At 47.0% G+C, this 14,391-nt stretch overlaps 10 protein-coding genes across 10 annotated transcripts; 5 read left to right on the top strand and 5 right to left on the bottom strand.

Annotated features, from left to right (window-relative positions):
* Positions 1–41: 41 nt before the first annotated feature.
* Positions 42–763, bottom strand: ASPGLDRAFT_41274 (uncharacterized protein). The gene has a single exon (XM_022545378.1). The coding sequence runs from the start codon at positions 587–589 to the stop codon at positions 377–379; it is 213 nt and encodes a 70-aa protein (XP_022405978.1). The 5' UTR covers positions 590–763; the 3' UTR covers positions 42–376.
* A 176-nt stretch (positions 764–939) lies between these two features.
* On the bottom strand, positions 940–1,658 carry ASPGLDRAFT_21442 (uncharacterized protein; the record flags this gene model as incomplete). The annotated part of the gene is made up of 3 exons (XM_022543098.1): positions 940–1,451; positions 1,485–1,596; positions 1,644–1,658. 3 exons carry the CDS (start codon positions 1,656–1,658, stop codon positions 940–942), a joined length of 639 nt encoding a protein of 212 aa, XP_022405977.1.
* Positions 1,659–2,575: 917 nt separating this feature from the next.
* ASPGLDRAFT_41273 (zinc-binding alcohol dehydrogenase family protein) lies at positions 2,576–3,874 on the top strand. Its single transcript, XM_022545377.1, has 3 exons — positions 2,576–2,595; positions 2,656–3,085; positions 3,183–3,874. The coding sequence occupies exons 2-3, from the start codon at positions 2,706–2,708 to the stop codon at positions 3,829–3,831; spliced, it is 1,029 nt and encodes a 342-aa protein (XP_022405976.1). The 5' UTR covers positions 2,576–2,595; positions 2,656–2,705; the 3' UTR covers positions 3,832–3,874.
* A 777-nt stretch (positions 3,875–4,651) lies between these two features.
* Positions 4,652–5,020, top strand: ASPGLDRAFT_31018 (DUF1772 domain-containing protein; the record flags this gene model as incomplete). Its single annotated transcript, XM_022543995.1, has 1 exon — positions 4,652–5,020. The coding sequence occupies one exon, from the start codon at positions 4,652–4,654 to the stop codon at positions 5,018–5,020; it is 369 nt and encodes a 122-aa protein (XP_022405975.1).
* A 3-nt stretch (positions 5,021–5,023) lies between these two features.
* On the bottom strand, positions 5,024–6,245 carry ASPGLDRAFT_1489871 (uncharacterized protein; the record flags this gene model as incomplete). Its single annotated transcript, XM_022541988.1, has 2 exons — positions 5,024–5,938; positions 6,075–6,245. 2 exons carry the CDS (start codon positions 6,243–6,245, stop codon positions 5,363–5,365), a joined length of 747 nt encoding a protein of 248 aa, XP_022405974.1. The 3' UTR covers positions 5,024–5,362.
* Positions 6,246–8,011: 1,766 nt separating this feature from the next.
* On the bottom strand, positions 8,012–9,234 carry ASPGLDRAFT_41272 (uncharacterized protein). Its single transcript, XM_022545376.1, has 2 exons — positions 8,395–9,234; positions 8,012–8,342 (listed from the first exon to the last, which is right to left on the bottom strand). The coding sequence occupies exons 1-2, from the start codon at positions 8,756–8,758 to the stop codon at positions 8,053–8,055; spliced, it is 654 nt and encodes a 217-aa protein (XP_022405973.1). The 5' UTR covers positions 8,759–9,234; the 3' UTR covers positions 8,012–8,052.
* Positions 9,235–9,510: 276 nt separating this feature from the next.
* ASPGLDRAFT_41271 (uncharacterized protein) lies at positions 9,511–9,890 on the top strand. Its single transcript, XM_022545375.1, has one exon. The coding sequence runs from the start codon at positions 9,623–9,625 to the stop codon at positions 9,827–9,829; it is 207 nt and encodes a 68-aa protein (XP_022405972.1). The 5' UTR covers positions 9,511–9,622; the 3' UTR covers positions 9,830–9,890.
* A 436-nt stretch (positions 9,891–10,326) lies between these two features.
* ASPGLDRAFT_41269 (uncharacterized protein) lies at positions 10,327–11,030 on the top strand. The gene is made up of 2 exons (XM_022545374.1): positions 10,327–10,695; positions 10,748–11,030. The coding sequence occupies exons 1-2, from the start codon at positions 10,484–10,486 to the stop codon at positions 10,842–10,844; spliced, it is 309 nt and encodes a 102-aa protein (XP_022405971.1). The 5' UTR covers positions 10,327–10,483; the 3' UTR covers positions 10,845–11,030.
* A 398-nt stretch (positions 11,031–11,428) lies between these two features.
* ASPGLDRAFT_225432 (alpha/beta hydrolase) lies at positions 11,429–12,915 on the top strand. The gene has a single exon (XM_022543191.1). The coding sequence runs from the start codon at positions 11,543–11,545 to the stop codon at positions 12,497–12,499; it is 957 nt and encodes a 318-aa protein (XP_022405970.1). The 5' UTR covers positions 11,429–11,542; the 3' UTR covers positions 12,500–12,915.
* A 211-nt stretch (positions 12,916–13,126) lies between these two features.
* On the bottom strand, positions 13,127–14,388 carry ASPGLDRAFT_225598 (uncharacterized protein). Its single transcript, XM_022543194.1, has 3 exons — positions 14,124–14,388; positions 13,281–14,046; positions 13,127–13,221 (listed from the first exon to the last, which is right to left on the bottom strand). The coding sequence occupies exons 1-2, from the start codon at positions 14,143–14,145 to the stop codon at positions 13,352–13,354; spliced, it is 717 nt and encodes a 238-aa protein (XP_022405969.1). The 5' UTR covers positions 14,146–14,388; the 3' UTR covers positions 13,127–13,221; positions 13,281–13,351.
* Between the last annotated feature and the right edge of the window lie 3 nt (positions 14,389–14,391).

Here is a 14,391-nt window from a genome sequence, read left to right as displayed (position 1 = left end):
GATTTTTCAGTTAAATCTGTTTCTTGACCAAAGTAGCGGAGAAATTTAACTTCATTTTTTATCAAAGCTGGTGCTGGTTGGATTTGGTATTGTCCATATGTACCATTCCACTATATTCTGTCTGCATAGAACTTTCATTGTCTTTCCCTCCTCAGCGTCGCTTGATTGGAGACGCATAACATATATCAATCAAATCATCTTAAATCATTCCTCCATCTTCGTCACCACCCGATGAACGTCCCCAAAGACTAATATATCTTTGCTCGGAATCGCGGAGCCTTATAGTCACTTGAACAAGGGCGTCTTCCAACAAGTGAAACACTCCGAAAATTTCTTCCCGGAAGTGTAGCAGGGCTTGCTTTAACTCCTTTTGCCACTACAATTCAGCCCGCAGGTAGCTGGCCTCATATGCGAGTTTCTCGAGCTGTTGGCGAAGATCTGTAGATGCTCGTTTCGATTGCTGCAACCGGGAGGGAAGTCTTTCAAGGCTGGATGACGTGCCACCACAGCGTAAAATTTCGTAATCTGTGGGAGAGATTTCTTCTGAAATGGGCTCAAGGGAGCGGCGGGGAAATAACGGCGACTGCATTTTTCTCGGGACAATAAAAAGGTCTGTTATATGGCAATGCCAGAGCTAAGTCTTGATGAGAGATACCTTTGGGAAAGGCACGACATAGGTCTTTTTAAGTTAGTGCAAACCATAGAAATGGTTGCGAGCCTAAACACTGTCGCAGACAAAGGATCATGAATGGTAATGCCAGCCCAGAATGGCCATTGGGACTAGGGTCCAAGTTGCAAGCCACGTAGCTACAAAGCCTTGCAAGCAATTAATCAAATGGTTATTCCGCACAGGAAACAAGAAAAATTGCCTTACTACTCCATTCATGATTTATGATCCAATTGCTTGACTTCTAAATGAACAGCTCCCTATACCCGATTTCAAGGCGATCCAACGCTAGGCCTTGACTCTCTGTTCATCTCACACAAGGTCTCTTCATCATCTCCAATCAAGATTCCCTGACATGGAGAATCTGGGACTGCATTACACTGGTGACCGCTGATATCACAGGCTGAACAACAACCAGGAGAATCGCCCTCGCATGTTTCATCCAAGACTATTTGCAGACCTGTGATTGTTCTTTCCCGCATCTGTAGTGTATTTTGCAGGATAGAAATCAGTTCACCTTGCCATTGGTTTTCAAGGCGAATATCATCAGTATTGAATGCCCTTGACTGATCCTTGTCACCTGGAGCCAATGAACGCAACAATGTCTCATTGACGGATTTTTGGCTTGCAGCGCGGGACTCCAACTCTTGTATCTTTAGGCCTGCAATAACAAGATCTCGGTGCAGTATTCGTTGGTTTTCCGTCAAATGTGTGAGCGCGGACTCGCGTTGCAACTTTGATTGCTCAGATTGCTTGACAATGGACTCCAGCCAGGCGCAGCGATCTGAAATCTGTTGGTTGGTGGCCTGTTACTCACGAATTCTGGCCTCCAATAGCCCTTGACATTGTCGTGATCTGTTTTCCTGTTCGAAAATGGTCTTCACCAACTGACGGATGGCTTGATAGCGGTCATTTCTCGCAGGCGGAATCTTTACTAGTAAGAATTTGGTCATACATCAAGAGATTTCTCCCTTACCTGGATGGTGGCCATGATGTAATATTGTCAGATTCAATTCAGGATAGCTTTCTCTTTTCCTTTTTCACTTTGGCTTATTTGAAGAAAAGTGCTTGATATCTATACATGTAAAATTTGGGGCAAAAAAAAAAAAAAAAAAAAAAAAAGGTTGCACAACCAAAACTGCCGTGCTCATTTGGTAGAGCGAAAGTCTGGTATTCTCATATCTAATCACAGTGTTCCATTGAGCCGCATATGCCGTACCCAAATGGTTAAGCAGCTGTTTTGGTAAGACCATGTGGAGAAACTTCACTCCAAACATCTTATTTGTCGTAAAGAGCATGTGCTTATAATGTAGAAGTTTCATGTCATAGAGAATGCAATTAAAATGCATTTATGATTGAAGGTCAACTAACAGGAGACTTCAAACTAACCTACCAAAGCATTTACTTGGAATGATGCGTAAAGGCTGCAATGACCAGACTCTATCAACTTGACTACTGTTTAGTTTGACTGGGCGTTACCATCTCGCTGCAGGTCAATGAACCTTTGATAGTGGAACAGCGGAAGGAGCAGGATAAGGGCCAACCAGGTTCCAAGGAGCTAAGCAGTAGCTCGAAGCCAGTGCATTTTCCATAACTAAGCAAGCCCGGGTCTACGACGAAGATTGATTTGAATGTGTTTCTCACCAATCAATATACTAGGATTTTGTGCAAGGACAAACAGACTGAATTTATGGTCTCATCTCGGCTGCTGACCGAAAAGGGCAAACCGCATTTAAATTCGGCCGCCACTCTTTAAGTCCGTTAACACCGTCAAAACGACGTCGGGTACAAAGAGTTAACACACCCCAGATTCCCCAAGGTGTTTATGCATCGGATAAAAATTATAAAAGGTTGTTCTCATATCCTACTATACAGACCACCCTTCCACAATCACGGCTCTCTCAATACCAGGATTAGTACACGCCGAGGTAGGCTGCCATCCATTGAACACGAGTATCTGCGATCAGCACTTACAATCCACTATCTAGAATAGGGAAACTCGATCAAAAAGACCCAGAAACCTATATAAGTTGACAATATGGCTACGCAAATGCTCAAATATGTGGCCAGAGACAAAGGTCGGCCCTTGGAAGCTGCAATCACTACAAAGCCAATGATACGAGACGCAGAGGAAATTTTGATTCGCCTCAAAGCCATCGCAATCAACCCTGCAGACTACAAAATGGTTGATCAGGGGCATAGAGTCATGGCCTGGCCATTTGTACCAGGCTTGGATGGAGCAGGCATTGTGGAGGAAATCGGAAGCAGTGTGAAGAGAGTAGGCTTGGGTGACAAAGTCTTGGCTCTGTTTACACCCGGCGATCGTGCCGCATCGTACCAGCAGTATGCGGTCATAAAAGAAGCGGACGTGGCTAGGATTCCTGGATCATGGACACTTGAACAAGCCTCGACTCTTGGGTATACCTCTCTCTCTCTCTATATTTCTGCACGCACACACGCACAAACGGCCTTTTCGAAGTACTTAGGGTTTTAGGCTGACTTGGGAATCAATTAGGGTGTGCTTTCTCACAGGCATCATGGCACTTGGAATCGGGTTAAAGACTCCACTGCCTTTTCTCGAAGGCGGAGAGACGGCAGGATTCAATCCCTGCTCTGTCCTGATACTCGGTGGAAGCTCAGCAGTCGGCGCTGCAACCATTCAGCTTCTTCGTCTTGCAGTCCCCGGCTGTAAAATCCTGACCACAAGCTCGCTTCGGCACCATGCTTACATTAAGAATACGCTTGGTGCCGATAGTGTTATCGATAGAGGGTCTGAGTCATTAGTCAAGCATGTCAAATCCCAAACTCCAGAATGTCGAGGCGTGGACGCAATCATCGATGCTGTCGGCGCTGGTGGCTTGCAGAGCCATGTCTTTGAGACATTTGATGCTCAAGGGCCAAAGAAATATGCACAAGTGTGGACCGGTGACAAGGAGATTCAGGTCCCGAGCGGCGTCAAATCGGTCTTATTCAGGGGACGGGATCTGCCTAAATTGCTTGGGAACGAGAATATTATGAGGTCTTTGGAGAGATTATTAGAGGAAGAGAAATACAAATTGCCACTTCCAGTGCACGAGGTAGGTCGTGGCTTTGATGAGCTAGAAAGGGGTCTAGATTTGATGCGTCAAGGCGTTAGCGGAGAGAAATTGGTGGTATCTGTATAAAATAATGCTTGAATATTGTTATCCAGATGATGATGATGATGATGATGATGATGATGATGCTCTCATTTACCACGACCCCTGCCGAAGTGATACGCAGGCTACTACAATTATATATATCCTTGTTGTTAGGCTGCCCTGTCCTTTGACTTTGATGCGCTGTCTGCCTTCCTCGGCGCAGGTGACCACCCCGATAACAATCTGTCAGACTACAGCACAGGCATCTTCGCCGGTCGCATCGGTGCCCTTTGCCTCCTCTACACTCTCCAAAAACACCGCATAGCCAACAAAGTCCCCTGGTTTATCCCTGGCCACACAAAGGAGACCTTTGAGCCACAGTCCGTGAAATCATCGCCTCTGGCGCAGAGATAGGTCCGCATGGGTATGCGCTTTCTTGCGCATACCAGATGACGCTGGTGCAGGAACGCGATGTGCTCACCAAGTGTATGGATGTCTGTCAGCAGTTGACAGGGAAGAAGGTAATTGGAATGTATACATCGAGGTGAAAAGCTGAGCGGTAGAAAATCACGCATAAACTTCATGATGAAATACTTGGGTCGTTTTGTGCTGCATCGTTAGTTTAATATTAGCTTCACAGACTTGTAGTAGCAAATCGTTCGCCAACTTCAGGTGTGGATGCCGGACCACTTGGAATAATATTAAACACACTCTGAGGCCCACTGGCTCATTCAAACAATTCTGCCTCCACTCCAATCCAATGCAGATTTGGCGTGGGTTCAGAGGTGGATTTGCGAATTTTCTATGTCACCCTATGTTCTACCCAAGGCAAAAGAAACACACCACAAAACACCCTAACCCGACAATGGAAGACCTCTACGACACTGGCAAAGTCCAGAATCCTCCCATTGCCGCCGTCACTACCAACTCGTTCCTTTATTTAGCCTGGGCTATTAGATCCCAGGGTGTCTATCGCTCACAGTTTGTGGGGAAGAACACCGGGATGTTCTACTGCAGTGCTGCTCACTTGACCTTGGATATTGTGGCTTGGACACTGACTGTTATGATGTCGACAAATTATCAGCTTGTGTTGATTACTGGGACTGAAGCTGAGGCTAGTTTGAGTGATGAAGAATGTGATGAGTTGATGGGGACGTGGCAGGTTTTTAATGGGATTCGAGAGTTGTTTCCTCTTGCGGGTGGTGTTTCGGGACTTGTGGTTGCGTTGTGCTAAGCATTGGGATTTAATGGCTGGCATACACAGTGGTCTCATGGTTAATGCTATATTACGAGAATTTATTGTGAAATAAGTGATTGATAGTTCTAATCTAATTGTATAAGGCGGTTTGGTAGAAATCTAAATCTATGTAGAGGGATGTGCAACATTAGAGCATTCTGTAGCTCCTCTTTAGTGTGTGTGGTGGTCAGAAAAGACCCCATGCGAAGCGCACGCCTTTTGGCACTCCTCAAGGATCTTCGCTTGCTTAGCAATATCCCCCAGTCAACTAATGTTCGTGTTCGGGTGAGTTGGTCATGATATGGTGGACATTGTGGCTGCGTTTCCACCAGCCCAAACTCAGCCCTCCAATGAAGTCTGCGATGACAATACCGATACAGTCTGGAAGTCATGCATGATACCCATGTGACCGGCATCATGGGCCGTGAATACAAGCTGGTGCCAGAAACAGCCGAGGAACAGGCCAGCGAATCCAAAGCATGAGTGGCGTAGACAGAAGATGAAGAGTGCAAATAGTATGGAATACCAGAATGTTTCAACTGCATAAGAAAAGTAGTTGCAGTTGTACAGTCCCTCTTTTTGGATACGCTTGTTAAGCGCACGGTATTTTTGTGTGATGTTACCTTGGTGTTTTGCGTCCACAGGAGGATAATTGACCTGGTCAAGCATGATTTCCTTTTGCGTACGAGCATCCAGAACACACGAGTGCAGCAGCTCAGAGCTTGAGCTCGGTAGAGAAGTTGATCTGAGGGCCGAGGATATTGTAGACGTCGACTTTCGACGTCTCAACCCGCTGGAGATCTCTGATTCCAAGCCACCTGCCTCTTCGCCATCCTCCTCGCAATTGTAACGTCTGAAGCGACCTCCTTGGGTGGGCGGGACGAAGTTAGTCCATCTTCCAGTGATGGAACTGATCTGGAATGCATCCATTCACTGTTGGGCCTCCTTTGAATGCAGACTGGGATTATTAGCTATGGCCTCCCCAGTGAGTAATGGATATAGTTCAGGAACAGACTCATGCATTCACTTCATCTGTGGCATCTCTCCCTACCATGTATTTGATTGCTAATTCTCCTTCCAGGTGGAATTTGATCCAGGCATCAAGTTTCAGCACCTTGGTGTCAAGGATGATGGTGGACTGACCATCAGCAATCATGCCCTTGATTTCCCTTCTGCGCAGCTCATTCTTTTTGGCCCCAGCTGGGACAAGTGAATTGTTCATTAGAGACAAGTGGCAAGGAAGATGAGATAATGAGTATGGTCAACTCAAAAAAAAAAAAAAAAAGGCCTCATGGTGATTTTATCGTCCCCTTTTATACCGTGGTGGGGTAAAGGGGACCATCTGCTACTTGCACTGAATTAAAGTAGAACAGACCCCTATCACAATAGTGGTCCAGATTGTGGCGCTGGCCACTGATTGCATTGCAAAACGCGTAATATACTAGCCATGAGCTATAGGTCTGAGAATATCTGCTTCTGTCCTGCAGGACGACATGGCTGAGCGCCTGGTTCAAGGAGGCTAGTTTCATGGTCTTGAATATCATGCTGCATTCTGGAACCCAAGACGTGCAGGATCTGGGATGGTGGCCAAAACGTGCAATAATCAATAGTTTCTCATGAAAGTCAACCACTGACATTCAATTGGCACTCTGATATCCCTGTCCAAATCTGGGCTTCTCACAGCAGACTGAAGACGAGTGGTCATTTAACAGATATATTATCCTTTTCCTGTAGATATATTTCTCTTCTTTTTCCTCTCCAAATTCAATATTCTCGTCGATGGCTACAATAGTCTAGATAGAAATTCAGTTCGTTAGTATCTACTATTCCGAGCCCGTAATATATCCGACTGCCCTATGCCTCATCTCGCTTGCAGACTCATCTGGTTACTTCCCCTTTCTCACTGTCAATGCCTCTATCCAAGCTGCTGTCTCATTCCCTATTCTGGTTTGCTTTATTCCCTGTCCAGCTCGATTCATTCATGTATATAGAGAGGACCATTGTATCCTGGTGTTTAGTCTTCTTCTTCTTCTTCTTCTTCTTCTTCTTCTTCTTCTCTCCGGTTTGAAGATTCTCATTTATCGATGCCTATTAGGCTAATTAAGCTACCTTCGTTACCTCTTAGTTGAGTCACTTGAGCCCGTGACAGTCGAGGCGCGCCCTTATATATCCTTTCCTGTTAAGGGCTAGGCCCGGAATGCGAACAACTAGCTTTGGCACAAAAGATTCGTTGAAGGAAGGCACGAGTGCCCGGTCAGGAGGCTCTAAATCCATGCGCCCGCAGTGCGGGGTCGATAGTCCCCCCAATAATCTCTTCGTCCAATAACCTCTCCGCCCGACTAAATATACCGCTTATGCGACAGGTGTAGGAGTAGACGATGCCCCAATTAGTGCAATTTCATGCTTGTACAATTCTCTTTTTTATACAATATACCCCCAGTAAGACAGGGCCGCACTGTATTATAAACCCGGCTATTAGACTACCAGTGACGAGGTGCCTTGAACAGGGCAAAAGTGACGACTGACGAGAACCGCGGTCCCAATTTCGTGGGGTGAAATTGTCTGGGGAATTATGCCGTCTTGGCCCTCGAGTGTCCCTTGGCATGACTAACTAGCTCTCAGACGCCAAGAGATATTCTGGTTGCCTGAACAATCCCAAGCAGATCCGGCTTCCGTCAATGCAGACGCTGGGACACTATTTAAGACTTTTGAGCCAGGGGTTGCATGCTTGCAAATACATGACAAGACAAAAAAGGCTACATTTAGATTCTGTATAACTTTCTACTTTGTTTTCAAAATCATATTGTACTCTTTCTAATGTCACTCAGCCTCAACGAGAATGATACAAAAGCTGTGTGTGAAGAAGACGAATGATGGATGGCGGGATCACCAGAAGGAAGGTGTGGCAGGAGGGAGAGATGGTATGAGTGAAGATGATCAAACACCGGAGTGTCTGGAGTATATCGTCTACGAAAACCATGATCTAGGGCTTTATCAAATGATACTAAAATGCAGACCATAGCTTTTCATCAGGTCCTTATATTTTCTGGCAACTCGTGGACAGGAATATTCTCCAGCTCTGCCATATAACCTGGACAGTCCAACCCTCTCGGTTTGCCTGAAGACATAACAGGGCCAGATTGTATCACCGGTGCTTCTGTGATGGGCATTTCCTCTTGAGGGGGTTGCTTCTGTGATAGGCGACGCATGAAATACCAAAGCAAGGCAAGAATGATTGCTAACCCAACAACACCACCAACTACGCCACCTGCTATAGCGCCCGATTTTGAAGTAGAAGGGCAAGTTGACCCATCGGCGTCTAGTTATATCAGAAGTGGGCTCATACCAAGTAAGCAGGATATGAATCTTACCAGTTATAACCCTCGGCTGCCACAAATAATCAGAAGTTTCAGGATCAGTAGAATCCCGACATCCAACTCCTGTTGTATTATCGTTAAAAATTGTAAGAAACCCATCTGTCTTCGGCAAGCAACAGAAATATCCATTGTCCCTAGTGTTTCGAAAAAGAAGCCAGCTTTCGTCGGCGCAGTGTGCCGGGTTCTTGATATCCTCCATACAGTTATTGGCCGTCGGACAACATGCGCCTGACTCGTCAATGCTGGGCTTGGGACAGCATCGGCTGAATTCGCCCCATGTAACATTGCCTGATTCATTTTCCAAGCAGGAGCCTCGTCTGCGTAGTGCGAACCCGTGGGGTGGACCAAAGTCAACCATGACGGAGAAGAAAGAAATAAAATAATCAAAAGTAAATTAAGTGGAGCAGAAGACGTGCGCGATGTATATTAACTAGCTTTGGGGGGTCATGGGACAGAAAGAGTAATAATAAAAGTTTGGAAAAAGTTGGATTTCAAAGGTCAATAGACGCGAGAAAAGCAGAAAGAGGAAACCTGGTGAAGTTGAGGAGCCATTCATTTATTAATAAATGGCCTTTGTGCTCGGGGCTACATTGGCAAATCTCACTTCCTTGTCGATCTGTTGCCCATAATAGGTAGAACACAAAAAGTCAACGTAACAACAACAACTTGAGAGTCAGATGAAAAGGCTGATCTATGGGCACCTGGGTTGGTCATCAAATGGTGGAGAGGAGATACAGTGCGGCCCGGCATTTGACTGTATTGAAGAAGCGGGTGGAGTGATCCAACAGATATCAATCTGTTGATGGTAGGGTACGGCAGACTATGGAGGTCAAATTGCAAAAAACCAAATTTAGTAATGAATTTCACTGCCTTCACCTCCGCCTCTTTATTGTATACGAGGTATAAACCCACAGTCGGAAACTTGGCGACTGGGACATCGAAATCAACACCCAAGAAAAACACGTCTTTTTCACGCATCAATCGACTAATAGAAGCCCTCCGGCCCCTATAAACCATTCATGGAGGCACTGAAACCCTGTGGCGGTGTTAATGGATAGGCCCGGAATGCTAATGACTAGCTTTGGTACAAGAGATTTCTTTGAAGAGAGGACGAATGCCTGGTCAGGCCGCTCTATATACATATGCACGCAGTGCGGGGTAGATAGCCCATCTGATAATCTCTCTGTTCGGTAACCTTTCCGCCCGACTAAACATACCGCTTATGCAACAGGCGCAGCCTGTGGCAGCTGGTGGTGTATCACACGCGTCTCCCTCCGGAGCGAACAACGTGCCCTCCCAGCTCGCAGAAACACAGGCTATGCCAGACACCCCAACGCCAACCCGTTGGCGATCCAGGGACATGATGCAGCCTATTATTAGTGATAGAGGTGCGGAGATTATGAGTATAGATGAAAAGGAAGGCCGGTGAGGCCAGAAGCAGAATCAGGCAACGGAAGACCTTACAGAACACATTGATTGGTAGGTGTCACGGGCTCGGAATAGTAGATACTAACGAACTGAATTCCTATGTAAACCATTGTAGCCATCGACGAGAATTTCGAATCTAGAGAAAGAAAAGGAAACCTATCTAAGGGACGAAGGAGGTTCTTATAACCACTGCACGACAGGGTTTACCCATGTCGGTGTCATTTGTCATTATTAGTCTTATATGCAGCGTCGAGCCGTATGGGCGACGTCAAGCCGTGCACACGGCGTGAAACGTGGTTGCAGAAGTCACCACTTGGATCTGCAAAATGATGGTAAGTTAGTGTAGGTAAATCATTGTTTCTGACACGGCAAATAAGAACTTGTGCAGGCCTTTAATATTGATCATTTTACAAGGCTATTCGTTCTCTTCCTGTCTCTTGGTTTGTGTCAACCACTATACTCGGTAGGATGTCTCAGGCACTATTTGGAGTGAATGGAGGAAGAACTCTGATTGAGAAAAACTATCGATCGTAAGGCATTTTTATGTACAATCTGGCGGCCATCAATACTAAACGAAATCATTGCGAAAGAAGCTCAGAGAGACAAAAGGAATGCAAAGTGCATGGTGTACGTATGCGTTGACCATAGTTAAAGGATGCTGGCCAAGAATGGCAGGAGGTTACCAAAAAAGAAGCAGAAGAACTGGCGAATCCAAGCAGTTGCAGTAGCTAGCCAGCCTGATCCAACCAAACTCAAGCCAGTCAAGGACTGCCCCAAGGAAGCATGGAGACTACTATTCTGTTGTGAGGGAGACAAAGCTACCCCAGGCTCGCCATCGTCGGGTCGAGGCTTGTCAGCTGCAAGAAGCTTTAAACTAAGTTAGTGGGGTCTAGCTAAAGTAAGAAACAATTTGTACCACCTTTCGTCTCTTGCAGCCCAGACTGTTGAGTAACCTCCCCATCCTAGCTTATGCAGTATGTTGTATCTCCCATCGGCGAGAAAGCTTCCCAATGTAACCGGGTGGTAGCCTCCTTTTGTATAGCGATGAAGAGGCTCAGTATCAATGGTGCAGGAATACAGAAATCGATCCATTCGAGGTAGTGTAGAAAAAGAAGAGGCGAGGTTAAAAGTGGAAGATAGAAGAACGCTCCGCGATGTGACGAGACTCCTTGTAATCATCCGGTGGATAGTGCTAACATGCATAGTAAATCTCTCTACGTAGAAGAACAATGGCAACTTTGTAGTATAGGCTGACAACGGCCAGGTACTTAGTTTGTGCTAAACGTCGCGTAGCTTGGAAATTATGCAAACACAACGCGGGCCAACCATGTGGCTTCGGAACGCGCCCTTCCTTTCCCGTTGCCAATCAGATTAAAAAGGAAGAAGCCGCTTCTGCGTTTTGAAAATATCAGCACTATTTCCGATATACAGTAGCAAATCAATCCTCTGCGGGATGATATACCACTATCTATTCCCGATTAGGAAATATTATCTTACGGCCGTAACTTAATATCGTGTATTCTTCATTGTCTAGACGTCTATTCCCGATTAGGAAATGTTATCTTACGGCCGTAATTATGTATTTTCTTCATTGTCTAGGCGTTCCTTAGACATATTCCAAAATTATTATAAAGACCAAGAAGATTATTTAAAAGGCCAAAGAGGTCTTGGTTTCCGATTCCTATCGACAAACTGACAGAGAATTATCGCGGCCATGTCTCTTCAGTACGATCCCGATTTCCGAAAAGCAACGGAGCCCTTCTTTGCCCAGCAGCAGGCCAACCCCAGACCCCCAATGAACGACCCATTCGTCATCCGATCTGTGATCACACCAGCCATGGAGCTATCTATGGCACAGTTCCCTGAGGTTTTAGAGGTCACACATGAGGTATACCACATCACTTCCTACGACGGCCAACCTATTCCTGTATACCGAATCTACAAGCGAAATGCCAAGACTACTCCCGGCCCGGCTATAGTACACGCTCATGGCGGCGGCACGGTTTTCGGTGACGCGAGCATGTTCATCAAAATGCTCTCGGCCCTGGTCAACCAGAGCGGCGCGCAGGTCTTCTCTGTTGATTACCGACTAGCACCTGAGCACCCTTTTCCAACACCCGTGGAGGACTGCTATGCCGGGTTATCCTGGCTCATCGAGCATTCAGCTGAGTTCAACATCGACCCGAAGCGCATCGGAACGATGGGTGAAAGTGCCGGTGCAAACCTAGCCACGGGCATCGCGTTGATGGCCCGCGACCGGGGGCTTTCGCCTCCCGTGGCGAAGCAAATTCTCATCTATCCCATGCTTGACGACCGCAATACCAAGACCTATTCAGCACTCACGGGACTCTCGACGTGGTCGCCCGAAACCAACGTTGCATGCTGGTCGGCCTATCTAGGATCGGACTTTGGCACCGACCGCGTCTCCCCGTATGCGGCTCCAGCTCGGGCCCATCTGGAAGGTCTACCACCTACATATCTCGAAGTTGGAAACTTGGACATTTTTCTTGGTGAAACAATGGAGTATGCCTCGCGTTTGATGCAGGCGAATATCCAGGTAGAAATCCATGTCTATCCGGGCCTGCCTCACGCATTCGACACGTTTGCGCCATTTTGTGAGCCGGCGAAGAGGGCTCGGATGAATCGAGTGCAAGCGGCCTCTACCCTCTGACCAAAAATGAAAGTACATAAACGTGAAATGGAGCTGCCTTGCATTAGGAATTGAGTTCATCCCCTTGTGCCGTTGACTTCCGGAAGCGACAAACCGTCTCCGCATTAGGAAGGGCTCATATAATTCGGGGTGGTATTGCCAGGGCGGAGCGCAGCCAAGCCCTGTGTTTCAAGGCTGACGAATAAACAAGTCAACATAAGTCCGTAGGTGTCCTTTTGGAGGGTGAGGCGGAGCGGAAGCGGGCGCGCCTCGGATATTCCGTGGAGTCATCTTGGAGAGCAGATGTGGAGTAGATGTGGCGGCGTATCCGTGCCTTCCAGTAGCCCCCACCGCACAGGCATTTATCACCGTAAAGGCAAATTTGATGCGATTCCCACTATCTATAGCAATTCACCATGCATATCCACAAAAAAAAAAAGCTCATTCTCTTGCCCTGTAGCCACTGCTAAATCCCCCTGTTGAACTGGCGCCGGCGTTGGCGTCTTGGTTGGTTTCTTGCCGGTTATTTTTGCAAGCTGTTTCAATAACCTTTTCTCCTCCTTTAGGCGGTCTTTTTCCCTTCTATCCACGATTGATCGATTGGCATCCTTCACGCTGAGTACGATAGAGTCATTGAGGCTGGGAAACTCTCATCTGGTCTTTTGGCGCTTCCGGGGCTTTTGGAACTGCCTCATTCGCTCGACTGTATCGCTCATCATCGCAAGGTTTTCTGTCTGTATTTTCTGGTGCCCTAACACGCGCTGGAGTCCTCTCTGTAGCTTCGGAGTAAGCTCCTCGATAGAGAATATTTTGGAGAGCTTCTTCTGGTTCTTTTCGAGGTCTTGGGCACTCTTCGGAGGGGTGTTTTCGATACTAGAAGATGAGAGATTGAGAGGCGGAGTGGTCTGGCACTGGAGGTAATGCATCCTGAGGCTTTTGAGTAATAGCAGAGCCATCTGGAGAGAAGATTCCACATTCTTTGAAAGAATTGCGAATAATTCGCCGGTTGAAGGTCTTGTTTCGTACGGGGATGATATCTTGGAGGAAATCCGCCTTGCTAGGGATCCGTCCCGACTGCGAGATCCGGTTATTCTGCGTGCGGAAATGGTGCTTATAAGCGAGAAAAGGCTTGCCATCGAGTGGCTGGCAAAGATGAGTTGTATGAGGCCGAAAACAGAGAGGCCGGATATCGTACTCCTCGCAGAGTTGTAGAAATTCGGTTGTTGTATGGGAACCATGGCCGTCGAAAATTAGCACACGTTTTTCCCCCTTCCCCACGCGATCTCTCGTTGCTAAGTGGAATCTCTTGATCCATTCAACTGCGATCTCATCACTGATATATCCCGCCGGAGAAACAGCAGTCCAAATATCAGGCATCTCGTCAGGGTTATCCCAGCGGTCAAACCACGACTCCATCTTCTTAGCGCCCTTAAAAATAAACATTGGCTCCATCACCCATCCATCGGCGGCAATACACTCAATCGCGGTGATATTCTCTCCATGGTCATCTCCGGCAATCTCTGGAGCCTTCCGAGTGCTTAAAACCTTCTCGGTTTTTCCCTGGCCGACTTGGAAACCACATTCGTCGAAGTTGTATATCAGCGAAGGCTTCACCCCCGTAAGTGCAACAGCAAGTTGATCATACCAGTGGTGCAGATATCAAACATCCCCCGCTTCCAATCGCTTCTTCTCCTTGATCTCCTGCTTCAATAGACGCAGTTTCAGGTCCTCCGGTAGTCTCTCCATAAAGTGATACCCCCACATCTTTCCCACGCGATGATCGGAGCCGCCACGCGCCAGTGTCAAGTCTGCCCACTCCCTAAGCACCTCTGCCGTAATAGGGCAGCCTGCATCGCTTATACGAGATACCCACTGGACCAGGCCTTTCTCCTGATACTGGTTAAGGGCCTTGT

The sequence above is a fragment of the Aspergillus glaucus genome (assembly GCF_001890805.1).
Source record: "Aspergillus glaucus CBS 516.65 unplaced genomic scaffold ASPGLscaffold_1, whole genome shotgun sequence".
In the NCBI taxonomy this organism is placed as follows: Eukaryota; Fungi; Ascomycota; class Eurotiomycetes; order Eurotiales; family Aspergillaceae; genus Aspergillus; species Aspergillus glaucus.
This window is presented reverse-complemented; position numbering and strand designations above follow the sequence as displayed.

What these genes read in the sequence shown, in the direction of transcription:
- ASPGLDRAFT_41273 (XM_022545377.1), top strand. Translation starts at nt 2,706, where the DNA reads ATGGCTACGCAAATGCTCAAATATGTGGCCAGAGACAAAGGTCGGCCC. An exon ending in GAACAAGCCTCGACTCTTGG is followed by an intron (nt 3,086 to 3,182) that starts GTATACCTCTCT and finishes GGAATCAATTAG; the next exon opens with GGTGTGCTTTCTCACAGGCA.
- ASPGLDRAFT_41272 (XM_022545376.1), bottom strand. Translation starts at nt 8,758, where the DNA reads ATGGTTGACTTTGGTCCACCCCACGGGTTCGCACTACGCAGACGAGGC. An exon ending in GCAGCCGAGGGTTATAACTG is followed by an intron (nt 8,343 to 8,394) that starts GTAAGATTCATA and finishes TGATATAACTAG; the next exon opens with ACGCCGATGGGTCAACTTGC.
- ASPGLDRAFT_41271 (XM_022545375.1), top strand. Translation starts at nt 9,623, where the DNA reads ATGCAACAGGCGCAGCCTGTGGCAGCTGGTGGTGTATCACACGCGTCT.
- ASPGLDRAFT_41269 (XM_022545374.1), top strand. Translation starts at nt 10,484, where the DNA reads ATGCTGGCCAAGAATGGCAGGAGGTTACCAAAAAAGAAGCAGAAGAAC. An exon ending in GGCTTGTCAGCTGCAAGAAG is followed by an intron (nt 10,696 to 10,747) that starts CTTTAAACTAAG and finishes AATTTGTACCAC; the next exon opens with CTTTCGTCTCTTGCAGCCCA.
- ASPGLDRAFT_41274 (XM_022545378.1), bottom strand. Translation starts at nt 589, where the DNA reads ATGCAGTCGCCGTTATTTCCCCGCCGCTCCCTTGAGCCCATTTCAGAA.
- ASPGLDRAFT_225598 (XM_022543194.1), bottom strand. Translation starts at nt 14,145, where the DNA reads ATGTTTGATATCTGCACCACTG. An exon ending in GTTTGATATCTGCACCACTG is followed by an intron (nt 14,047 to 14,123) that starts GTATGATCAACT and finishes GTGGTTTCCAAG; the next exon opens with TCGGCCAGGGAAAAACCGAG.
- ASPGLDRAFT_225432 (XM_022543191.1), top strand. Translation starts at nt 11,543, where the DNA reads ATGTCTCTTCAGTACGATCCCGATTTCCGAAAAGCAACGGAGCCCTTC.